This window comes from Pleurodeles waltl, chromosome 8 (genome assembly GCF_031143425.1).
Source record: "Pleurodeles waltl isolate 20211129_DDA chromosome 8, aPleWal1.hap1.20221129, whole genome shotgun sequence".
Lineage (NCBI taxonomy): Eukaryota > Metazoa > Chordata > Amphibia > Caudata > Salamandridae > Pleurodeles > Pleurodeles waltl.
The window spans coordinates 613,177,961-613,204,454 of NC_090447.1; the positions used below are offsets into that span (position 1 = coordinate 613,177,961).

Sequence of the window (26,494 nt, forward strand, 5' to 3'; positions counted from 1 at the left end):
ATATGGAGTGCATCCCCCCAGGACCGTCTTGGCAGATTATTCAGTGCTCTCTGGACCCCATATAGGGGATGTAACCAACTGCGGCCTGAACCTACTCGAGCTGTTAAGGACTGCTTTAGATCACGATTCCGCCTCTCCACGACCGAATTTTCCTCGGGATGGTATGGTGAGGAGTAATGGAGTTCAACACCCATCGTCCCCATGGTGTCCCTGAATGCCTTAGAGGCAAATGCAGGGCCCTGGTCCGAAAGGAATGCTGCAACTGCATATGTACCGATAAAGATCAGCAAGTTTTTTATAACAGTCCGGGAGTCAGCCGACCGCTGTGGCCATACCCACAGGAATCTAGAACAAGAATCTACAACGACTAGAATGTATTTGTATGCACCATCAGGCTGTAAGGGACCACCATGGTCCAGGTACACACATTGTAGTGGCTTGTTGGACACTAAGAGGGATGTCTGCGGCGGGCGTTTGATATTAGAACCCTTAATCTGCTGGCAAATGTCACAGCAAAGGACATGGCGATTTGTTCGTCTGCATAGACCAGGCCACCAGAAGCGTTTCTGTAGAAGTGTTATTGTGGCCTGTACACCAGCATGTGCAGAAGCGACACCCTCATGTGCTGCTTTAATTAGATCTAATCTCTGGTCTTCATTGGGAATCACTCGATCTCCAACCCCAGGAATTGTGTAAACAACATTCTGTGCACTGATATGGTAAGTATAGTTCGTAGGGCACCCTTTAGGAAGGGAGTTGCCTGCAGCCGAAGCTTTGACGGCAATCAATATTTCATTATCCACTCTCGTCTGAGAACGAGTCACTTCAGCCACAGAAGCCGTAGCTACTGCTGCTTTGGCCGCTTCATCAGCCAAGGTATTACCGGCAACGTGCACTCCTACACGTTGGTGTCCCAATGTATGTACTACATGGACACACGGCAGCTTATCCTTAAGATCAGCCACCCTCCCCCACAATATTTTGTGTTTAATGGTGTTCCCTTTAGAATCTCTAAGCCCGTTCAGTTTCCAATGATTGAGATAGTCATTGTATGACTGGACGCAGTAATAAGAGTCACAGACTATTAAAGTCTGGCATCCTGGCTCAGTATGTTCGAGCGCTAGAATAAGAGCTTTAAGCTCAGCCAACTGGGCTGTGCAGTCCTCTAAGGTCTGCGTGTAGGTATTGCGAGGGTGGAAAACTCCATCTTCCATCACTCCGCTCACGGCTGCGCAAGCTGGCGAGTATTGATGTTTAGTACCTACAGCCTGTTGTGCCGAACCATCAGTGTATATGACAGTATGGTAGCTGTCTAGCGGCAAGATATTTAGAGGAATGGGGTACTCTTGTTCATACTGGAGAAATTATTGTGTCTGAAGTTTTGGATCAAAAATGTAATCAACATCAGTGGTGGTCAGAGACATTGTCCATTGAATCCAACGTGGATGTAATGCTTTAGCGTTGGGAACGCTCGCTTTCATGACAGCCTCTAGGGCCGGTACCGGGGAGACAACAATAATACGTTTCTCTTGGGCATTTGGCCTCTCTTTTATGACGGCCATCTGAACCGCCGTCAGAATCTTTTCTGTAGGTGCAAAATGTTGTTCAGCATTGAAATATAAATGTGATTTATATGCTATGGGTACTGTGTCATCCTCATAAATTTAATGGTACCAGCTATTATTCTGATGACCAAATTCTTTTTATTGTCACAGGTGTGCAAGTGTTTAGCTTCTACCATGTCCCGTTGCATTTCCCTAAGGATGTGCATGTGTTCAATTGTCCAGTACCTGCTAGAAAATGTGGGCTGAACCAAGTCATACAGTGGCTTGATCCTTTGTGCATAATCTGGAATGTATGTTCTGCCAAAATGAAAGAAACCTAGCAATGACTGGAGTTTCTTTAGTGTGTTAGGAGGGTGCAATTGAGCACATTTTTCTAGGAAGTGCGGGACCAGGCTCTTTCCCTTGTTTGATAGCTCATATCCCAGGAATAATACACTAAGAAAGGCTATCTTAATTTTCTTAAAATTGAATTTATAACCGAGGTGTGCAAATCCCAAAATGATCCGATCGACCCTTGCAAGATGAATGTTGAGGACGTCATCTGTGAGATATATGTCATCCACATTGGATAACGCCTCGGAATCGATATCATGTAGTATCGATGTTACACGGGCTGAAAATAGCTCTGGGCTATTCTTATAGCCTTGAGGTAAACGACAACAGCGTTTCTGCAAGCCAAATGAGAACGCGCTCAGGTCCCGACTTTCAAGTGCTAAATTCTGGCAGAAGAATCCATTAGAAATGTCTAATGTTGTTTTATATTTTTTACGCACTATATTATTTATTAGTGCTGTGCTGTGTGAATTTTGTATAGCATATGTACGTGTATGACTATTTAAGTGTCTATAATCAATGACTATCCTATATGAATGGTCTGGCTTTGCAACGGGGAATAATGGATTATTCATTGCAGATGTACAGGGCTCAATTACTCCCTGGTACTCAAGTTGGGCAAGTATTTCCCTCACCGGAGCTTTTGCTTCATGTTTAACAGGATATTGTGGCTGCGGTTGGCGTGTTGACCTAACGGGAATAACATGACAAGGCGACTCCTTGTCCCAACCTACCTGATTGCGGTATAACGCAGGTGCTTGCGCTAAAGCCCATTCAGAAGCATAGGCTTCTTTGTCTGCTTCCGGAACAAGATCGGAGAAAGAAGGCAAAATGACATCTTCCCCGTGCAGAAGCTTGTGAATGTGTTCAGGTGGCCAGTCCCTTTCGGCCAATAGGATATCACTAGTAAGTTCATCCCAAAATATCACACTAATAACACGCTCCACGTCTCCCTCTATCTGAATTTTTAAATCATAAACCCTATCGGGGGTAGTACGCGGCCATCCGCTGTTTCAACTGCGATGAAATCGCTAGTTGCTGTCGCATCCAGATGATCTTAAAGACTCTGGCGACATATCGTGACCTCTGCGGCGCTGTCTAACAGAGTCACTGCCCACGTCTTGTTCCTCAACAGTGTTCTCAAGTATACTGGCATTCTTAGCTGTCAGTGCTGCCACTTTCTTCTTTTTAAACTGTGGCTTTTGCTGAGGAGTCTTTTCTTCTTTTTTAATGGTAGACTTCGGAGAGTCTTTCTTTTCTTTTACGTATTCAGGATGTAGATTTTGACGGCCCCCTCTCTCGCTACGTCTATCCGGTGACATGAATCAGTATATCTGTCTGGAGTTTTAATGTTCTCTCTATTTCTGAGATTATATCTCCTTTCAGAGTTCTCAGGGTGTGGAGAATCAGCTCTCTTATTCCTTCTTTCTTTAAAATCTTTTTGTTTGTCCCAGCGCTTCTTTGTGCCTGCTCTGTACCCTCCTTATGGGCGGTACCTTGCAATTCCAACTTCTTTGGTTTGGCTCCCAAACTATCCCGTCCTATACTAGTATAGGTGTATAGGAGATAATTATCGGTAGCTGTCTCTCTTGTTCCTGGTGTGGAGTTTCCCGGAGACGCTGGCGTATTGCCAGTGCTACCGCTTCCCCTTTAATGTTACTTAGTATTATTGAGGACACTGCGTCAAAGTTACGCATTAGTTTCATCCCCAAATCCAGGGCTGGTGCTGCCCCATGCTCATTTTTTATTTGTTTTAACACTTCCGGTAAATTGGCAAGTGTCGGGGTACCATGTGTGATAGTGTATATAGCAACAAAGACTGTACCCCATGTGGCGCAGTCATCCACTGAGGGAACCATCCCAAAAGGCAAGCACATTGTGAGAAGTCTATGTTTTTCCTGTGGTCCCGTATGGGGAAACACAGCTTCCAGCTGATTAGTTTTCTGGGCAATCCAGAACGGTATTTTTTCCCGTTCCACGGGTACCTTACCCATAATAGTATGTACTGTTTGCGGATTAATCCCAGTAGCCAATTGATAACCACCATATGCTGGCGGTGCTGGACGTGCTGGTGTTGTGTTCAATGTTCGCATTACGAACTGAACTAATCATCTGTATAATGTTACTAATTCATTATATAAATCTCGCAGATCTGCTAGTGGCATATTCTGTATGCCTGGGTGAGGTGTGTATGCGGCAAACATAGGCCATGTAGGTCCGTCGTTACTTAGGGGACCTAACCTCACTCTTTGCAGTACATGTGGTAGGGCGCTTTCAAACCAGTTCTGAAGCTCTTGGTACGTGAGCGATATTTTATGATACTGGTATGCTCAGTACCGCTGAGGTACGTTCGCAATTTCACATGTGTGGAAAGTATGTGTTGTTTGCTCCACCTCAGGAAAGGTGACCCAGCAGTAAAATGTTTCTGTTTGGTATGCTTCATTAGCTTCTATTACAAGAGTAACATCCCTGCCCTCATCTGTAAGGCCATGCATTAATAAATGTTGTGTTAGTGCTTGTCTAGCATTTTCAGGAATGTCAATGGCGTTAGCCATATTTGTTTAGAAATTCGGAACACCAAAAAATGGGGAGTTAAGTCCTTTTATGAGTTCGAGCTCGAACAACCTACAGAGTAATCAGGTATTACCTTTTCAGCTGAGGAGGATTTTCCTAAAGACCACGGGCATCCCCGTATAATGGTACTTAGGGTACCTGTTGTCTGTGAGACAGTGATAATCGGGGTGTCCGTAAATTAGTGCCTAAACACCATCGTTGGTGGCGCCATGTCGTAGGTTGGACTCTTGCTCTAGGCAAGACTTCTGGTTAAAGGATGACAGTACTTTTGCTTGTAGGTGACTACGTCTTTCCTACAACAAGTCGCAACCGTTGTCCCAACCCTACCGGCTCACTAGCAGCACCTCACCAGAAACACAATAGTAAGAGGTGATTTGTGGCAGCCTTTACGCATGGACTCGAGAGTAAGACATCTTAGGGAATGTCGTGGTTAAACGGAGATTACCCCTTTCTCACAGATGTATCATGTCTCATACAAACACAGGCAATGACAAAGATGCAGTAAAGTTTCAATAGTTTTTATTCAACATAACTGCAATTTGCGATAAATTGCATGGGCTGCAATGATTAGGATAATGAATAATGCAAGTAACAGAATTGTGAAGAGGAGAGTCATTATTACAAAGACCCCCACCATCTTGCAATGCATAGAAATGACATACGAGATGTAATATGCCCTAATACCCTAATGTGAAAGGCCTAACCTCCTACCTAAAGGTGAGCTGGGTTTGTTAAACCTAATCTGCCAATGCCATGTCCATGAGAGGAGCCCCCAACCCTTGTTACCTTGGAATGAGGTCTCTATCTCAGACTCTGCAGGGACACGAAGACTGGGTCAGCATCAAGACGACAGCAGCATTGATATTAGCGATGGTGGCGATGCCCTCTGGTCGGAATCCCTCTGATTATCTGTCTAAAGTGCAATATATTTATACAGATCTTCAAGGACCCCTGACGTAGGTGTGTTCCCAAACAATAGATAACAGACATGCTTGGGACGGCAATTAATATAAACAATCCGTCGAAAGTATAGAGAGGGAAAATCCCTAAGTGTGAACACCTACTGTTTGTTTGTCTTTGGTGCTTGTTCTTGACGCCTTAGCGCGGTGACACGGATAATGTAACTCATAACAAGTGGCCTAACTTCAAACAAGGCAGACATTTTAAAAGAAATAAATAATTAAATGTGCTAAGACAGAGCAAGCTAACTAGGTTAAAAGTCACTTGGTGACGGGGGCACGAGTCTGCAAGCCAAATGCTAAGCTAACTCCTGTTATCCCACTAAAATGAAGTAGGATTCACTACAATGTGGTTCCCACAAAACACTCCAACCAGGTTAAGGCACATGTAGATAAACTTAAAACTTATTTTCCCAAGCTCCTAAGCAATGAAACTACTTTAAGCATCCTTAAAACTTATAGTTACCCGCAAGATAATGAGATACATTGGGCAGCCTGCGAGCTGGAGGTGCTGTTGTTAACATTAATTGAAACATTCTATAGTTATCACGTCATGGAAATAGTTCACATAAGAACGGGGAAAAAGGGCACATAGCATTATAAATCTGGAGTCAGGTTTTCCGAGGAATAAAGGAACGCATCCATTATATTAAATTAAATAAGATGGCAACCAGACATTGGCCATTTTAAAATGTAGGCCAACATTAGGTATGGTAATCTAAATGAGAATAATACACAAGTAATACCTTTACATTTACCCACCTAAATGTTGATATAAATGTAAAAGATTTAATATGAAAAAACCGTCTGTACTATCTCTGAAATCCCTTTCCTTCAAAGCTATTCCCTGGTTTAGTTCTTCTTCAAATCTGGCTGTTATAACAAAAGGAAGAATGTTTTGTTGTATGGGCCAGTTTAGACAGGCAACAATTTTGCTCTGTCAGGAGATTCCCAATTCAATATGCAGGTACCAGCTATCACTTCATCTAAGCTTTTAATTAGTGACATCTGCTGGTGAATGATTGCTGTGAACTAGCTGTGAATGAGCCCGGTAAGCCTATTGTCCTAGTAGATTCTCAATTGTGTAGAGCACCCCCAACTTCTTCCAGCTTCTTGGACTGGAGGTTAGTGTGACAATGTAATAAAAATGAACTGCAGGATGCCCAGCCAGCAGTTTGCAAAATGGATTTAGGAGTGGTTTGAGAAAGAGAGAAAAGTAGCACCATTTGTAGTATAGTCATTGTTCTATAGATGTTATTTTCCTGAATTCGTACAACTCCAAAAATTGTGTTTTTAGTTCCTTTCTAGTCGAGCCCGTAAAATATGGCTTTTGAATAGAAACATAGTAGTTGCTGTGGTAGTTTCATGAAGTCAGGGCCTTTCTTGTCTGTTTCCCTTTAAAACATACAAGTATGCATAATTATATGTTTTAAATCTGAACTGAGCCTTGCTGTCCTAGGCATACTTACATCTGACTTGCTCTATGTCAGATTTATTAAATAAATGTCAAAAATATGTTCATTTTGGCATTACAATACTGAGGCCGAAGCCACAGTGTGATATGGCTATTTGTCAGCCGATGTACTGGGTTACAGTCCCACTATGGGGTGCAGCTCACACTGGGTATTTGTCTTTTTTTCTGACTTTTTTTTTATTTGGGGCGCATTTCTCAGTGGGCTCAAATATGCTAGTTAGTTTGTCTAAAATGGGGGTAACACAACAGTGGCTGTGCCATTATGCGTCGTAAGGGTGACATAACAATGTAATCGACAATACATACATTTTGTCCTTAATGTTACTAATATAAACTGGAGCATTTAAATCGTATTATTGAAGGTGCATTCATAGTAGATGAGTAGAAACTAATTTACATATGTGTTCTAATGTTGATTTTAATTTATTAAACTGTAATACTTATGCACATTTATGTTCATGCACTTTAATTGTGGTATTATGTTGTAATTGCACATAATCACGTTTCATTACAACTCGTTTTTACTTATAATTGAAGAAGCACATATAGGGGGTCATTCTGACCCTGGCGGTCATGGACCGCCAGGGCCAACGACCGCGGAAGCACCGCCAACAGGCTGGCGGTGCTTCCATGGGCATTCTGACCGCGGTGGTACAGCCGCGGTCAGAAACGGGAAACCGGCGGTGTCCCGCCGGTTTCCCGCTGCCCCCGGGAATCCTCCACGGCGGCGCTGCAAGCAGCGCCGCCATGGGGATTCCGACCCCCTTCCCGCCAGCCTGGTTCTGGCGGTTTCCACTGCCAGAACCTGGATGGCGGGAACGGGTGTCGTGGGGCCCCTGGGGGCCCCTGCAGTGCCCATGCCATTGGCATGGGCACTGCAGGGGCCCCCTAACAGGGCCCCATTCAGATTTTCAGTGTCTGCGTGGCAGACACTGAAAATCGCGACGGGTGCAACTGCACCCGTCGCAACCCTTCCACTCCGCCGGCTCCATTTGGAGCCGGCATCCTCGTGGAAGGGGGTTTCCCGCTGGGCGGGCGGGCGGCCTTCTGGCGGTTGCCCGCCAGCCCAGCGGGAAACTCAGAATGACCGCCGCGGCGGGGGTCAGAATGACCCCCATAATCATGTATTTCGAATGTGCATTAAAATGCCATATTAAGTTAGCAGAACTAAAGGCCTGAAAATGTGAGAGAGACATGCAGGTAGAGAGACATGCAGGGAGAGAGGCATGCAGGGAGAGAGACATGCAGGGAGAGAGACAGGGAGAGAGACATGCAGGGAGGGAGATTTAACTAGACTTTCCCTTTATCCTATTATAGGGTATTTCGGTTAACTTAGACTCTCCAATGATTAGGCAAAACAACCACAAATTGTATACAGACCATCAAGTCTGGTTCCTTAACTTTTGTATTGCTGCTACTGAAATCCTTGTATGCAGCATGCTAATTCATTTCAACTTTATTCGATGCTTTACTTCACCTTTGGTGAATCACTCCTTATATAGCATTATTTTGAGATTCATTCACATAAGTTTGGCTATTTGTGATTTGTAATAAACCTTTTAACTTGACTCTTCATCCCCGGAATTTAATGTATGAGCAAATAGATTACACTGTTAATTGACTTAAAGTGTTGATTTCAACTCCCCTTTCTGCTCGAGACTCCTAAAAAGGTCTGTGAAAAGAAGAGAAGCAAGAAAATGGGCCATGAGCATCATCAGATGGCAGCGGAGTGAGGATGGTTAGGATCCCAAAGTAAGGAGAGCTAGAATACTTTTTTCTTGGTTAGTTAGTCCGTAGAGCCCAGTCCATAGTGAACAGTTCCAGAATATGGAGTATTAATAGAGTTCCAGAGATTCCGTTGTACCATCAGAGAAGAAGTGAGTATCAATAGGATTGTGAGTTGCAGTGGTTCAAGCTTAGCTTTTGGTGCGTTGTGGAGTTTGGATGGTGTTTTGCGGTGGTCTTTTGAATGTCGTGTGAGTATGGTGTTTAGTAAAAGAAGTTGAAGTTGTTATCGGGTCCAACATGACCTAAGATCACAGGATTGTATTAAAAGTATTAAAAGTATAGAAGACACTATATTGTTATTGTCTACTAAGTTTGGTGGTGCTTGTCATGAGTCGGTTGTTGACGGCACAGTTGATATAAGGACTTTATCCTTGCGTGAATGTGAGGCGGTCAGTATAATGGATCCTAATTTGCAGGGTGGAGTTTGGATGGTGTTTTGCAGAGATGTTTTGAATGTCGTGTGAGTGTGGTGTTTAGTAAAAGAAGTTGAAGTTGGTATAGGGTCCAGTGTGACCTTAAAATCAATGGATTGTATTAAAAGTATAGAAGACATTATATTGTAATTGTCTGCTAGGTTTGGTGGTGCTTGTCATGAGATGGTCGTTGATGGCACACTCGAAATAGGGACTTTATATTTGCGTGAATGTGAGGCAATTGGTATAGTGGATCCTAATGCGCAGGGTGAATCTGTACTAATCTGATTGACACCGCACAGGTTGATATTTAGTTTGAAGTGTCTTGTTACTGTGGCTCTTGTGAGATTGAATATTAGCAACTCTTTAGTACAGCAGACAAAGGTTGGAGTAAGTACTTGATGCAGAGAAAGGTGCATGTGTTCTGATTGTAAAGGAGGGTGAGCCACTGCAAGGAGCGAGATTGATGTCACATTGTGCCACACTAGTCTTGGTCGGTTGGTGTAGTGCCATGCTGGTATTGGTCGTCTACATCATAGAGGGTCGCGCTGTGATTGGGTGTTGCTGCTGAGTACGGAAGTGTGGATAAAGATTTATTCCCTGGTCTGGAACAAAATTCTATTTGTGATTATTGATATTTGGTTGAAAAATAAATTATTTTACCAACATACAAGATTTGTTCAGAGGAGATGTGCCTATACCTAGTAGAGAAGGAGAAGAGGCACCTCCTGACTCTACCACAGGCCATTATATGATAATAAGTGTGTCTTCACACATGCATTTGTCTTAGTCAATGGCACAAGATCACAGAAAAAGAAGGTGCATTGAGGATTCTACGTTATGGCACATTTCATTTGAGGATCACTGAAAATTTGAGAAGGGTACTATACGAGATGAAACCTTCTTCTAGACCTGCACAGGATAAGATGCTTAATGTTTGGGAATCTGCTGCACATGATAGAGAGAAAAAAAGGTATCAGGGAAGAGCTCGAAGAGCAGTGTGTACTTATGCAGATGCTAGATGGGATGCTGAACAAAAGAAATGGAGAACTGACATGTTTGAGGGAGTTTGATTGTACCCATCATTGATGGGTGACGCATTCGAGGGAGACAAGGAAAAGAAAAGAAGCAAGAAAGCAAAGGATGGAAAACATGCGATCAGTGATAGTGACTCTGGTGATAGCTTTCTAGATGTACAATTATCAGAACATCCACCTCCGTATAATGAGACCCGAGTGGAGGGTGGAAATAGCACAAATGGTGGTGGAAATATTGGATTGGCTATTGCCCTCAATAAATGTGAATCATGGTCCAGTGGAGGTTACTCTAGTCAATTACTTTATGAACCAATGGGAGAAGGTTTAGGAATTTATGTTCCTGCTAACCCTACTAATCCCAAACACTGCCAATGCTCTTACTGTCCCAGTCACTATTGACCGTGTGGTCCCCATGTATAAACCTGATCTCCCAGGAAAGCCAACTCATAATTTGGCTGTCTCCAGTGCAACAGGTGTTTCAGGTAGTGCTGCTGCAAGTTCCAATACAAGAGGATTTGTTCCTCTAGTCCTGACACACAGAAGCTCTCCATGTGTGGCAAGTGCTGATTCAACTTTGAAACTTGTAGGATGCAGTTCCCTAGGTACATAACAGAGATTGCCAACTACTGGTACACCTGTATGGGAGCCATCTTTAGATTTCAGTGGCGGTGCCCATGGATGTATGAATATGTGTAAGCTCCCAGTCGTGCCATGGAGTCTTAGTGCTAAGGAAATAATGAGAGGGTGAAAACTTTTCATGCTGATACTCCTTCAAGTGATATTGGGAGTTCTGAGTTGAGCAAGGGAATGATTCAGTCACCTGTGAGAGAGAACCTAGTGGATGTGGCTAAATTGAAGTTAGAATTTGATGAGCTGGTTAGCGGGAACCTTGAAATGACTTGATTGGATACTTATCTAGAATATAAGCTTGTATTCAGTGCAAAGATGTTACCAAGTGTGCAGGACAAGCTTATGACTAACTATCTTAGCAGGCTCAAAATATGAGACGCACTTGAATGAGGCCAAAACATTGCAAAGCAGCTACCGTGTATATTTTAATGAGAAAGACATAACCTCTATGAGAACTTCAAGGATGAAAGTACGAATTAAAGAGGTACTTCAGAACATTCTAAAATGGAACGAGTGAGATAAATAGGAAAGCAGATGGGTGAAAAAGAAAGTACTAAAAAGACAGACAGAAGAACCACCTCCTCCTTCAGAAGGATTGGTGAGAATGTAAAATTTCTCGTTGAGAGAAGTGCCTGGTGGAAGGTATGTTCATGTATCTTGGAGTAGAAGTGAACATGCATCATTCACTAACGACTTTCCAAAGTTGAAAGAGAAGTTTGTGAAGATTTCACAAGTGATGTGTTTCGATTTCAATAGTCTGTTTGACATTGTGGTTCCAGTTGACTTTTGGACAGAATATAAGATAGCCAGTGAGTGGCCTGAGTCAGAACTACTGAGGAGCCTAGTGACAAAAGGCCCTTTGCCTTTGGTGATGAATAAGTATCATCAAGTGATGACATTCTTGAAGTCAAAGGTGTTCCCCAAAGGTATTGATTGGATTAAAATTGATGGAACCACTCAGGAACCTAAAGAAACAATTCATGCTTACTATGGGAGACTGCTGCACCATATAGTGGAATTGAGGCGCTTGAACCAAAAGATATGAGACACTTTGTGTAAAAGTTAGTGACAGGATTGAGACCTGAAATTAGCACGATGATTCAACAATTTTTCATTTGTTTGCAGAATAAATCAGGTGATGAGATTCTGAGATATACAAAGTACTGCAGTGATGAAATTGAGATGAAACAGGAGAAGCTGAAAGAGGGGGGCGTCGCTGGCTGCGACAAGATGGCAGACGTATATTAGGGCCGCTCAAGCCCTGACCCATGATCCATCGCCATCTGACCGCTTCCGACCTACAGACACCCGCACAGTACAGTCAGTGGAGTGTGAGGAGCCTGGTGAACCCGGGATGTCCTTACAGCCCTGATGACCTTCAGAGGACGGAGCAGCCTGCCGTGGTGACCACAGGCATGAAGGGCTGCTTAGGGGAGCTGGGCAGGGGCCTCACTTTGTGGTTGGAGGGCTTGTCCAGTGCTTGTTGGCACAATGGGTCCCCACTGCAGCCCTTGTGTGGATTCTCTCCTGCCTCTGCATTGGGGACCAGACAACCATCCTTGATCGGGACGATGCGTCGCGCTTAGGCCGCTCCGGAGGCCGGGCTGCTGATTGCTCTCTGTGCCAGAGTGAAGAGAGGAGAGGGCTGCTGGCGCCTACCCCCTGCCTTAAAAGTATAATTCTTTTTGGTACAAGGGGCCTTCTGGAACGAGTCAGGAGCCCTCTTACTGACACCAGATCATCATAGGCCCCCTGGTGGTGGTGAGTACCACCTGACATAATCAGGGAAGGCTGAGTGCAGCTGTGTGGGGGCAGTGATGGCATCCCCCACCCCAGGCATACCGATGGTGGAGGAGTGAGCCCTAGTGTAGGGCAGTTCACCTGATTTCTCCTCTCCCGCCAATTAGCTTCCTTACGGACATCGACACTGCCTCATGGACCTTTGCCTTACTGGCAGTGGGGCTGAGATTGTGATAAAATGGAGAGTGTTAGGTGGCGGAACACATTAGTACATCAAAGGGGGATCCAGTCACCAACTACAACATGTGATCTGCGGGCCTCTTCCTTGAGCTGTTCCAGGGTGGGGAGTTATTGCTCAGACTGCTCGTGTCCCTCTGCCGGAATTGAGGACTGCCTGTGCCCCTCTCCCCATGTGCCGTTTTTAGTGGCCACGAGAGGTGAGGCGGGTCCCACCTGTTGAAGAGCGCTGGCATGCAATACCCTACAGTCTGCAAGGCAATGATTGGACGTCGACATTAGTGACAGGCCACCTCTTGAAGCCTACTAATTAACTCTTGGACAGGGCATTGCAGAAGCACTTTGAACTTGGGCAAAGACTCCATCTGTCTTGGGACAGGACTCTTTGAGCCTTTGGGCATCGTCCTGGTGGTTGGTGCCAACCCTTGTGCGGGGGTAGAGGGAAGGGCTGCTCCCCCCACTGTTCTCCTCCTTTGCTTTCACTTGGCTTGTGCAAGCATATCAGTGAGCCTCCTTGTGAGAGTGGAAAATGGGGAGGACAGAGTGCACAGTCCCTGGGTCGCCCAGAGGCGCAACCCCCAGGGCAGAGATACAAGGGGGGTGGAGCCTCTCCCCGATAAACTAGATAAAATATTAGCAGTCATTGCAGACACTAGAAAAGACCTGCATACCATGGTAGACACTGTGGCAATTGAGCTGGGCCTGTTGCTCGAGGACCATATGAAGTTGTCAAGAAGAGTCACCCAGATGGAGAGCACCCTTCTGGAGCTGCGGAGAAAACCAAGTCCGCACTTTGGTGACGAGAGTCCAGAAGTTAGAAGATCGAGCGGAAGATGTGGAAGGACTTTATCACCGCAACAATCTCTGCGTTGCCTACTTCCCTGAAGTGGTGGAAGGCCGAAACCCAATCTCTTTCTTTGAGACATAGCTTGCCCAGATAATAGCCCCGGTGTCTCTATCTACACACTACAAGGTGGAACGGGTGCACAGAGTACTGGTGCTTACACCGCTGTAGGGATCGTATCCCCGGCAGTGGTAATCCATCTACTAAACGTCAGGGACAAACCATCCTAAGAGCTGTTCGTACTGCAGACACTATTCAGTATGATAATGCACATATTTTTCTCTTCCCAGTTTACATGCTAAGGGTGCCACATCAGAGGGCCTTCTTCCTAGGAGTCAAAAATGGCTGAGACAAGTAAGACTCACCTACTTCTTGCTGTTTCCAGCAAAGTTAAAAGTTATAGACAAGCAGACCAGGTACTTTTTCATGGAGTCCAGTGATGCCTGGGACTGGGTGGAGCAGTGCTGTTATGAAGCCTCTGCGACCACTCTGTCAAAGCGAGGCACCGCAGAGAAGAGATGAAGAGGGCGGACGGTGAAACCACAAGGATGTGACACTGCGTGTGGAAGGCGCTATCTCCCTGGCACAGGCATGGGACCAGCAACAGCGCACATTGACAAATGTGTCACACCTAACAGTGGAACAGTGATCCCCTATCAAGGCAGCTTACTAAGGACTCACAGTGAGACACTGGCTCCATTGCCTTGGGCAGCAGCTACTCTTCACTGGTTCTACAGAATATAACCCCCAAAACTGCAGAGTTACTGGCATAATTATTACCATTGTAACATTGAAACATGCATGATTGTGTGAACTCTGCCACCCCTAGAGGGGCCTATCATTCATCCATGTTCATTGGCACACATTCTATACTTCTTTCCACGCTGTAAACATGGGTCGAGGAGGCCTGGAGAAGCATGCCTGCCTTGATTGTTCTAAACCCATATCCTTCTTTCTCTGTAGAATGAGTATCAGTTGAAGACACCGAGCGCTGCTTCCCTCATCACTGAACAACTTTCTTATCTAGTTAGCTGGAACCCCTTATGAGGCTTCGCTAATAGAGTTCCCATGGTATCATTATGTTCATTCACTTTTTTGGTACTGGTTGCCTTTGCCTGTACCCTGGGTTGGGGATGATGTTAACTTTGTGCCTTCTGTTTGCAGGTCATGCATTACACGCTTTCAGGACACTACGTTGTGTCTGCACCTCACTGCTCTGATGCACAATGACTAGGTTACATGTACTTACCTGGAATGTATGGGGAATGGGGACAGCACATAACTGACACTTAGTCCAGCAATACATGTGACAGCTTAACACCCAAATCACATTTCTTCTGGAGACACACACAGCAGGGGGAGAGGATGCCCGACTACAAAAATGATGGGGTGGGCACTGTTACTGCACTGCATACTCGGGTTTTGCTCGTACGGCTTTAATTTAGATACGTCCTGACGTCCCCTTTACATGCACTGCTACAGCTTTAGATCTAGAGGGTAGTTGTGTATTTGTGGAGGCACAGCTTGACGGTCGCCTGCTACTGCTGGGCAGAATTTATGCAACAAATGTAGCCCAGCAAGCCTTTTTGGCTGCTTAGCCATTACTCTCATGAGGTGGGAACACATTCTGTTGCTTATTGGTGGCTATTTTAATAGCATATTCGACCCAGTCCTTGACCGCTCACACACCTCCTACTTTCTTCCCCCATCGTGGTGGCTGCGGCAGGTCTCATCCAGTGATTTGTCAATTGATCGCTACTGGACAGCTGGCACGCATTATGTCCGGATGTCAAAGATTACTCCTACTACTCCCCACCCCACGACCTCTATGTGACGGGAATACCTTGGCTGGGCTTTTTCAGACAACAACCCATTACAGCTGCATTAAAGACTGGGGTGCCCCTCATCCTCCTGTCCCGACATGGCAACTCCAGACGGTGTTATTGAAGGATAGTGCGTTTCGGGACTGGACCAGGAAACTGCTGACTCAATATATGGCAGGGAATTGGGGCACAGCAGCATCTAGGGCCATAGAATGGGAGGAACTTAAAGCAGTTCTCTGAGGTTACTTCATTAATGCTGTGATGGGGGTACGGGCCAACATGCACAGAGTACTAACATCCCTGGATCAGTCCCTAGGGGGACTAGAAGCAGACTTTCGGGCCAACCCAGCGGGCCGCCACACACTTGCAGACACCAAGGGACAGCACACTCAATTAGTTGCCCAACTGAGATGCTTTGATTTCCGGGCCTACCAGGCAAAAATGCACGCTGAGGGAGACAAGCCTGGTCGACTGCAGGCCTGGCTGCTCCGCGGTGCGAGACCAGCTGTGATAATCACATTATTTTGTTGATCCTCTACTTGCACTGCCACTAAGCAATCAGAGATCCATGCCACATTTACCTCATATTATACAGCATTCTAAGACCCACCGGTGGTTGACCTAGCTGATAGCATGCAGGCCTTCCTGGGGGACCTGGAATTGCTCATGGCGGATCAGGTGGCCCAAGAAGAACTGCAATTGTCGCTTACAGATCAGGAACTCTAGGCATGTATTAGAGGGTCAGCTACCGGGAAAACACGTGGCCTAGATGGCCACCCAATAGAGTTTCATAAGGCGTAAGAAGATATACAAGTGCCAAAAGTTATTAGAGATTTATCAGATAGCATTGAAGGAAGGGAGATTACCTCTATTACTCGATTAATTCCTTATAGTTTTGCTGCTGAGCCTGACAGGGACCCACTCGAGGTGACATCCTACTGTCCCTTTTCCATGTTAGGCGAGGACTACAAAATCCTTAGCAAGACCTTCCTGGCCGTCTTCTGGAACACATGCCCGTCTGGTGCACACCGACCAAAATGGTTTTATCCCTGTCCTCTCTACAACCCTAAATATCTGTAGACTTTACAGAGGTCTGGAAATGACCCCAACCCAAGGCCCATATATTGCTTGTTTGGTGATCGATCTGAAGCACTCATCTGAAAAGGTAGACTGGGCATACATGTTCGTGGTGTTTTTAAGGTTTGGCATCCCGGTGCACTTGTTGCATCTTATTTGTTTGTTCTAAACAGCCCCAATGGCCCGAGATAATGTTGGCCAACTTATCTCAGACCTGATAGTGACAAGTCAGGGAACATGACAGGGATGCCCACTGTCGCCACTTTTATTTGTGCTAGCAGTGAAGCCATTGATTGGCCCAGCGCTTACAACAAAATGGAGAGGAATGGGGTATCCATTTGGGAGATGAACTCCATGCAATCTCCTTCTACGTGGACGATGTTCTCATCTACATCTGAGACATGAGACAGGGGCTTGTGAAAATAGAGGCAGCCCTGACCGAGTTTCAAGATGCTTCAGGAATGGGTGTGAATTAGGCGAAAACATGCCTGTTTCCTGTGAACCCAAATTGCTTGCCACACCAAATTAATGGTAGGACCCCACAAAGCGAGATATACCATGCCCCCAGAGACCTGATAGATGGCAATCTCACCCGAGCCATTGCCTCCCTGCAACCGCAACTGACATTCTGGAGCATACTTCCACTAATCGTGCAGGGTTCAGTCTCCCTGATACAAATGGTTATGCTTCTCTGACTCCACTGTTATTTCCACAATTTACTGCTCCACATAGGGACCTCCACCTTCTGCACGCTTCATGGTATGATGGGGACCTTCATATGGAATAGAGGGCATGTAGCACTTTGGAAGCTTCAACTGCTGGTTGACAGGGGAGGTATAGGGCCTCCTAACTTTGAACACTATTATTTGGCGGCACAACTGCAATGCCCATCTTGTTGGTTCGTAGGACGATACATACACAAAATCGTCTTTCCACTCCAGATCAAGCTAGCTGGCTTATTCATGGGATATAACTGCCATCAGGGAAATTTCCTCTCCACTCTAACAAACTCCTGACCCATGCATATGCGAGCTATACTAGAAATCTCAAACTCCCTCAACACAGATACCATACTCTCCTGTGATACAAATTAGTTCCTTATGTCCCCTTAGGGAAATCCTTGGGAGGGAAAGGATAGAGCTCCTGGAGTAGATACACTGTTTTGTGATACCACCCTAGTGCCCTTTGGCCAGTTCAGTGTGGACTATAATCTGCCCATGGATCACTTCCTAGCTTCTAGGACTTTGTTATTTGCCAGTTTTGTTGCAGATCAGCCAGCAGACACAGAACCTGATACGCACCGTCTGGTCCATGCAATACATATAATGGGTTACAGTCGCCGCTTGATCACGTGGTTCACATGGGCAATGATCCAGATGCCACATGGGAACGTGATGTTGGCCACCAAATGAAGCAGAAAGAATGGGATAGGTTCCTTCTATAGCCACGCAGAGTGTCGCGCAGCATGGAATTCCAGTACATTTAATACAATATATTACATTGGGCTTGTTTAACACCTGCACGGTTGCACAGAATATATGGCAGTGCTTCAACTTGTCCCAGATGTGACTCCCAGAACACTGATATGGCCCAAATTTTCTGAACTTGTCCAGAAGTGTAATCACTATGGAAGGCAGTCTCAGATGCCCTGGCAACTGCTACGGGGAGGGAGAGCCTGTGAACCATGGAAATACGCCTGCTGGGGTCGTTCAAGAGGCCTAAGGTGGGTAGTGCCGTTAATATATTTATAGACCTGGCCCTACTTATTACCAGGAGGGTCATTGACATGAAGTGGAGGGAGACTCGCCTCCACAGCTCACTGATTTGCAGCCACCTTGAAGTTGTGCAAAGTGGAGTCTGTGGCTCTTATTAGAGCGGAAGTATGCGGCCTGTGCAAAATTCCCATTGCCCTGGAATGGGATATGCTGCTGCACTAATTGCAGGTGCTCTCAGAAGAGTGCCAGGATTCTATGCTGGATGGATGATCCATGACTGATAGATATATTACATGTCAGACTGGGAAAAAAAGATGAGTGTTCGTTCTCTCTCCCCACCAAGATTTCAACTCCTGCACTCCCCCTCCTGTCTCCATGTATATGTAGGGACCGCCCAGTTTACACGTTTGAATTAATGTTTATTACTGAAAAACTGAATCAATGACTCCTGTCCCGATAAAAGGATAATGTCTAGTGTATGAATACCCACCAAACTATATATTGATGTTGAAGACGTAAAACTGCTCACATAATGTGGTTTGTATTATTCATGAATGAAAATTATGAAATGTTTTTTTTTTAAAGAAGCTGAAAGAGAAATTAATGGTTGCCCAGATAAAGGCTGCACGGAGGAGTAGTCATATTCAGCCTTATGTAGGGAATGTCAGTATTATGCAAGGAGTGTTTCAGCGGGGACCTGCTGTGATGTAGGGAAGAGGTTGAGGAGTCTTAATTGATCCTAGTACAGGGATGGATGTAGGTAATCTGAAAAAGACAAATCCATGAAATTATTGCAACAAGTTGGGGCATTGGAAGCAGGAATGTCATCTTAACCCAGCCAATCAGATCCAGAATTCAGGGCTTGTACAACCCCAGAATAATAACCCCATGCAGATGCAAAATGTGCAAAGAGATGACAGACTTTTATTGTGCTACAAGCTCCAGTGATGCAAGTTCCACAACCTCTGATGTCACAACAAAATGCAAATTGCCCCAGATTGAATCCTAACCAGGTTCCAAACATGAATTTCAATACATTTCAGGGCAATAATCCATTGCAACAGTTTCCTATGTTTAAGACTGCCAAGAATTATGGCAGTGATCAGTCAGCCTGATGGTGCCTGAGGAGGGAGGAAGATTGCGTGCTTGGTACAGCCTTTGAGTTAGACCAGAGTGGTCCAATCATAGACTGTGAAGTGCACCACGTGTCATTTTTGATTAACACTGGTGCTTCCTGTTCAACTTTAAGAACAGTAGAAGCCCCAGACCTACCCTCTCAGGAAAAATGATCCAAGTTGTAGAGGTTGCGAATACAACAATGACAACCCAAGAAATGACAGAAGTGTCTGTAAGAATGGGATGCTTTGAAGGCAATCACTGATTTGTGGTGTATGATTGTAGTCCAGTGAGTCTCTTGGGAAGAGTCCTTCTTTGTAAACTAAATTGTGTCATCTATTGTACGCTAAAAGGCATAGAATTCGCCCACATGATAAAGATGCTACCTTTAAATTCGCGAATTATGGTTCTTACAATACATTGTTTTCCCTAATGACCATTGATGATTTGCCACCCGACTTTAAAGATGCAGTCAGTTGTGCGGTTTGGGATTTCTCTGGAAAATACACTGAATTGATCAAAGGTGTTGAACCCATTTGGATCACGGTGAAACTAAATGCTAAGTATCTGAAAACACCCCAATAAAATATGGCAGCTGAAACAATGGCTGTGAATGATTACCCTAGTATTTGAGTTTTTGATCCAACAAGGAATCTTGAAGGAGAGTATGGGGAGTCCATGCAATTTACCCATTATGGGCATACAAAAGCCAAGTGGGAAATATTGCATTGTTCAGAACTTGCAAAAAGTCAGTAACATTGTTGTTCCCTGCTTTCCTGTACTACCAAATCTAGCTGTGATTTTGTTTCAGATTATTGATTTGTGCCAATCTTTCTTATCAATACCGTTGCATGAGGACAGTCAGTTCCTCATCGTATTTCAGTCGTGTTTTGGCATGTTGCAGAGTCCTTCAACGGTATACTGAAAATCCCCTAATCTTCAATCAGATTCTCAAGAAGAATCTGGAGTCCTTCGTTATGCTTAACGTAATCCGATTTTTTCACTGTATTTTATGATTCTTTGGTTTCCTTTTTTTCCATTTTTTTTCCCTCCTCTTCTCTTCATGTAATGGTTTTTATTGACCGAACATGAGATAAATAAAATACAAATACAAAATACACTACCTGAATCTGATTTTGTGCTACATGTTGATGGGTCGTGTTTACAAGACAATGGGGAAAGGTAGAGAGCTGCCTATGCAGTCACACAATTTCAGGAGTTATTGAAGCTTCCTGGATTTAAAGGCTACTTTCTGCACAAGTGACTGCTCTTTTTAGAGGATGCTGTGTTTCAGACTAGCTGAAGGTGACAGTTTTTACCAATAGTATAGCTTTGGTGGAGTTCATGACTTTGGACAGTTATGGTCCCAGAGGGGGTGTATGAACTCAACCAGCTCCCCAAACCAGAGTGACGAACAAGTGATGTTAGAACAGGTTGCAATGGTCAAGTGCCCTGCACACTGTAGTGGAAGTTATCATCTAACTTTGAGGCAACAATGATGCTGATGAGGTCGCAAAGTACTGTGCTCGCAATGTCTGTACTTTTAATGGAGAACATACCAATGAGGGAAGGGGTGAGACCAACTGCAAACAAAAAGGAAGAGGTGTCAGAGGAACAACAGCAGGGTTGGGTCAGAGCAGGTTGTGTCAAGCGAGATGATGATATTTGTGTTTCAGTGGATGGATGGTAGACCAGTGTTGCCAAAAAGTTTGTTACCTCCAATAGCTAGGCATTTTCATGATTAAGTTCTTGGTGGCAGAGGTGCTGTGGTAAGATTGTTTAGGTAAGCATGGTTTCATCCAAGCTCAGGTTGATGGCTGAAGCATTGTGTCACAGATGTGTTGTGTGTCAGCCGAACAATGTTAGAAATTGAGATTTGCAGTAACACTAAATCACATATGAATATCAGGAGGACCCTTTAAAAGGATGCAGTGGAACTTTATCGAGATGCCTGTGTGTATGGAGCTGACATATGTCCTGGTGATTGTGTGTATCTTCTTGCATTGGGTTAAAGCGTACCTGTCCAAAAGAATTGATAGTCTCACTTTAGCAAAACTGTTGTTAGGAGAACTTATACCCAGGTTTGGCTTTCCGACTTCTCTGGATTCAGATCGCGGGACTCAATTTAATAATGAGATACTGAGATTGTTGTGTGCAGCATTGCAAGTGGAACAGAGACTACATTGCAGCTATAGACCTGAGGCTTTGTGTCTTGTTGAACAGATAAATGAGATGTTGAAATCCAGTTTGGAAAAAGTGTTTGCTTCAACATCTTTGAAACGGCCTGATGCTTTGCCTCTTGTGTTGATGAGTCACCACAGTGTACCTGATCAGAGGACCGGACTGTCACCCCATGAGATAATCATGGACAGAGCTATGAGATTGCCAGCTATACCTGCAAATGCACTTGTGAACATCACAGATGCATTACAGGTGCATTTGATTACTGCAAAGGGCTAGCTGACGTGGTGCGTTCTGTGTTTCATCAGGTCAGAGCAGCCACAGCCTCTCCGCATTACGAACAGTGACATGACCGTAGACTGGGTCCTGCGGAAGAAACACGTAAGAACGCTGTGTTTGGAGCCTCCTTTGCGTGGGCCATTTCAAGTGATCATTGTGACAATAATGGCAATTAAATGTGGAGGTCTTCATAACTGGATACATGCTTCCCCATACCTGCAGAGTTGAATGTCCCTTTGATGTGACAGCACCTGTACCAGAAGTACTGGTGGTAACAAAGAGAGAACAGGAGTAGGTTAGTAAAGCTGTCATGGATCAAACAGAGCCTGAAACAGCAGATGTTTGGTCTGAGGGGGGTCTGGAGAGATCCACAGTTGAAGCTGAGCTGGGAGAGTCTTGTCCTGTAGTGGTGAATGAGTCGAATTCAGATTCAGACCCTGATGAAGGACCTAGTGTTGTGAGAAAGCAAGTAGAAGCTGGAGACAGAAGACAATAAAGAGAAAAACTGAACCTGCCTAAAGAGGGTGTGTCTCAGACAATCCCAGAGGACATGGGTAACTCTGGTCTTAGTGAAAGTGAAAACGAAGTATTGGCACTGAGGGGATCAAAGAGAACAAGAGTGCCCTGTAATGAAACTTACGTCTGAAGAGGGAGAGTGGAGAAGAAAAGAAGCACACTAGGGTGACAGCAACATGAGTCACAGCTGAAGCATATGAAGAGTGCTGGAGGAAAAGCAAATGTTAGAGTGAGTGAGGGCACCATAAAGGGAAAAGCAAATAAAAGTGAAAGCAACATGGGTAGAAGAACATGAAGGGGAGACCAACAAATGGTGTAGAAAAGTGGGAGAAGTGCTCAAGAGAAAAGAGCACACAAGTGCAAGAGTAAAACACAAGATGTACAAGCTGGGACAAGTAAAGCCATAAAATGAGGGACAAGCAAATGAAAGTGCCAACAAAGCCAGCCAATGGCAAGCAATAGACTGGTGAGAAGACCCTGTAGGTTCTTAGTAAGCCCACAAAAGGTCTTTCACAACCATACAGCTTGCGCTGCCTAATACGTAGGATCTACAAATCAATGTGATCTACATTGGCTTTGACAATATTCAGTATTGAAGCTGCAGGCGCCTTGTCTGCTTTGTGTGTCACCTTAAAGAAGATTCAGAAAGAAGGCAGGCAAGCAAAGCCTGCACACATTCTCGGGACAAACGGCACATGCACAGCTCGGCTGTCAGGACACACCTCTCCACCTTATATCTTTGCGCACAACTGCTTGTTTGGGAGATAATTTAGAAAAGTATGTCAAATCATTGTGCACTTTAAAATAAAACAGCGCTAAAAGTGGTCATTTTTTATGGTCTTCCCGTCCCTCTGCAGTCTGTCTCTACTGTGATCTTGAAGGCTGCTTTATGCCAAAGAGCCAATGCAGACGTAGCTCCTATGATATTTATCATATTAAATAGCATAAGAGCTGCACCAGGAATAGAATGGCAGGCAACATAGAGGGCTGCATTCTCTGCCCCAGCCCCAGGCCTCAACTCATTGTGGATTTGTACTGTGAAGCCTGCAGTGCGCATGTGAGGCTGGCCGAGTCCAGAGACTGGTCAGACTGTCATGCACACTTTAACTACACAGCACTGAAGCTTTCAATGGCAACTGCCACTCCATTTCCCTTTGTGATGTTATTTATTAATACGGGTAAATGCAGCACAGGGCTGTTGCAATATGAGTATTTATATGCACCAAAACTTTACATTGCATTAATCTCAAGGTGGGTTGCGATTCAAAGCAGTGGGTCAAAGCCCTTCAGCCCATTAGCAGGAACCGCGTCTGATTTCTGCAACTCTAAAGATTTAACTGTCATATCCGCACTATACCTTGCGTAATCCAAAATCACACACTGAAACCATTGCCATGGTACTTTGTATTCCGACTCTGTGTCTTGGCACTTAGAAGTAATTACGGGAATATTCACCAAATCTTTCATGCAGCACAGTGGAGCAAGCCACCTTGCTTGTGCTGCACTGCTTGAAAGGAAAGGACAGGAATGAGCCTTATTTAACTTTATACTGCACATTTCTGTAATTGTTTAGGGCTGACACACTTTTGCCTGCCTAGCCCCAGTGCAGGCACCCTTGCAGCAAGTTGCAAGGTTGCCTGCATTATAGGCAGGATTGTTTTTGTGCAGGAAGGAAAACCTTCCTGCACAAACACAATCCTTAGAGACATTTTTCTCTTTCTATTTATGCTGCAGAATGCAGAACACTTAGAAAGGGGAAACAATGAGGAGAAAATATATTTCTCCTCGTTGTGCCTCTGTTGGGGGTGTTGTTGTACAATTCAGACACATTCCCAGGTCTACCAGTGTTGGTAAATCTAGTAATGAGTCAGAATCCGTGGGTAGATGTGTCGCAAAAACCCATGCTCCACTCATGGAACGCCTTCCTGCGTCAAAGCAACAATGTGTGTTGCCTTGTGTTACGCTATATTTATCAAAACATGCAGGGCCATGCAAGATGGCCCTGCATGGCTTTATAAATCTAACGTAGGTTTTGCATCGTCCTTGCATCCCCTTGTGTGGCGCAACGGGAACACAAATCCTGATAAATACACCCATACGTTTTGCTGTGTATCCAATACATTATAATGCCCCACCCCCTTGTAGAATGTGTTGAAAGGCACCAGTGACTCCTCTATTTCACAAATGTTTATTGTCACAACCAAGCTGCACTCTTTCAAAGCTGTTAACTAATTAATTTTCTGTTCATAAAAAATACTTTTTGCCACGCTTTTGGCCAGTCAGACACTCACAGGCTTCTGTAACAGCACCTGAAATAATCTTGTATTGTGGCTCTACCAATGTATAGCATACTTTCAGTAGCAAAAATTAATATGCAATTAATGTGCAAGTGAGAAAACAGTAATCTATGGATGTAGTAACTGGCTAAATTATGACAAAAGGGTAATTGTTGTCCATCATTGAAGTGAGTTGTTTATTATAGTGATCACAATTTGCCTTGCTGCGCCTTCAGATTACACTAATGTAAAGTAAATGTGAGGCAACGTAAATGCAAAGCCCATCGGCATACTTTTGCCTGTATGCTGAATGTGGAGACAGTGGTCCAGGTTTAAAGAAAAGTGGCGCAGCCTTGTGCTGCGCCAAAATTGGCAGCGCCGCGCTGCGTCATTTTAGAAACACAGGGATGCGCTGTATTTAAGGGAATATGGTGCACCCCTGCATTTCCCCCTGCGCTGGTGCTAAATTTAGCTGCCTACGCAGGCTTCCTTGCAACAGCGTGCAAGGATGTCTGTGTTGAGAGGTGTGATTGTTTAGGTGCAGGAAGGTGCCCCTTCCTGCACATAAACAATAACTAATGGAACTTTGGCATTTCTGTGTGTGCTGCACAATGCAGCACACACAGAAGTGCCAAAGCATCATTTTCAAATGATTGTTTATTTGCAGGAAGGGACACCTTCCCACGCATAAACAATCATTTCTGGCATTTTGCTTTTTCTATGTGTGTGGCAGAATGCAGCACGCACAGAAAATGCAAAAAACAAGGAGGAATAAAAGTATTCCTCCTCGTTGCGCCCTGCTAACGCCAACCCTGTGGGTGGTGTTAGATTTTGGCGCTGCCTCAGGTTTACGAGATTAAATAAATCTGAGGCAGTGTCAAAATGCAATGGGTATTGCTGTGGCACGCCCACAGGAACACCCATTGCATGCCCCTTCTATGTAAAGTGCTGTGTGGGAAGAGGCCGTATTTTCAAGGCGGCGTTAAGCCACAACAAGTGGCTTAACGCCACCTTGTAAATGTGGCACTGTGCTTAGCGCCACAGGAGCGGCACAAAAAGTAACGCTCCTGTGGCGCTAGGGGCCTATAAATACGGCCCAGTGTCTTTTAGCCTTGAACCCCTTGGGTCAGTTGGGTTCAGTCACTCTGCTCACTCGGTGACAGTCGAAGATGGTTTTTACGTCCTAACACTCTCAAGAGCCACCAGCCGCCACTGGTGGAAATGGCAGTTTGTCAGAGTATAAATGTTTATAAGACTAAATATACCACTATTTATCTGTTACTATTGCTTGTCCTGTGTAGGTGACGCAGAGACCAGGAGCACATAAGATGAGGTGTCTTTTCCGAATTAGTTTTGTTCCAAAGGACCCAGTTGAACTCTTGAGAAGAGACCCGGTGGCATTTGAATATCTGTATGTGCAGGTAAGGGATAGTGCTCCCACTACTTTAAGGAGAGCAAATGAGTGAGTTACTGAGTGTGGATATGTATGAAGTGCACACTTTAAAATATGCTGCCCTTGATGCTCAGATTTATCGGGTGGGGGGAGAAATTCACAAACCTATTTGTCCACATAAGTGCAACTTTCCTTGTTTATAAGTATAAACTCACCTTTGCACTTCACAGAACATGCATTTACACTTGTTAAGGGATTCATTTCAATGCAAGATTAAACCGGTATGGCATATTATCATGTTGGGACCGGGAGTTGAAGTTACAGGGTGGGAAATCAATGCACAGTTGGCAAACACCCTACATTTGTGAGTTTGTGGATACTCAAAAATGTGTTTTTTCACTACCTCATTCCCATCCTAGAAATAGTCATTCATGTACCCCTTTCAAAAGGACTAATGGCCTGATTTAGAGTTCCTTCGGGTAACTCCCTCACAAACGTGTGCAGTATTGTAAGTGCATTAAATC

At 44.7% G+C, this 26,494-nt stretch overlaps 1 protein-coding gene across 2 annotated transcripts in view; it reads left to right on the forward strand.

Moving 5' to 3' along the window:
* Positions 1-26,494, forward strand: part of FRMPD4 (FERM and PDZ domain containing 4) — a 1,397,101-nt gene that overhangs the window by 1,231,618 nt on the left and 138,989 nt on the right. For both annotated transcript variants that reach the window (XM_069204702.1, XM_069204703.1), the window contains exon 9: positions 25,879-25,998. In XM_069204702.1, the coding sequence (XP_069060803.1) occupies positions 25,879-25,998 (120 nt within the window). The remainder of the gene's footprint in view (positions 1-25,878; positions 25,999-26,494) is intronic.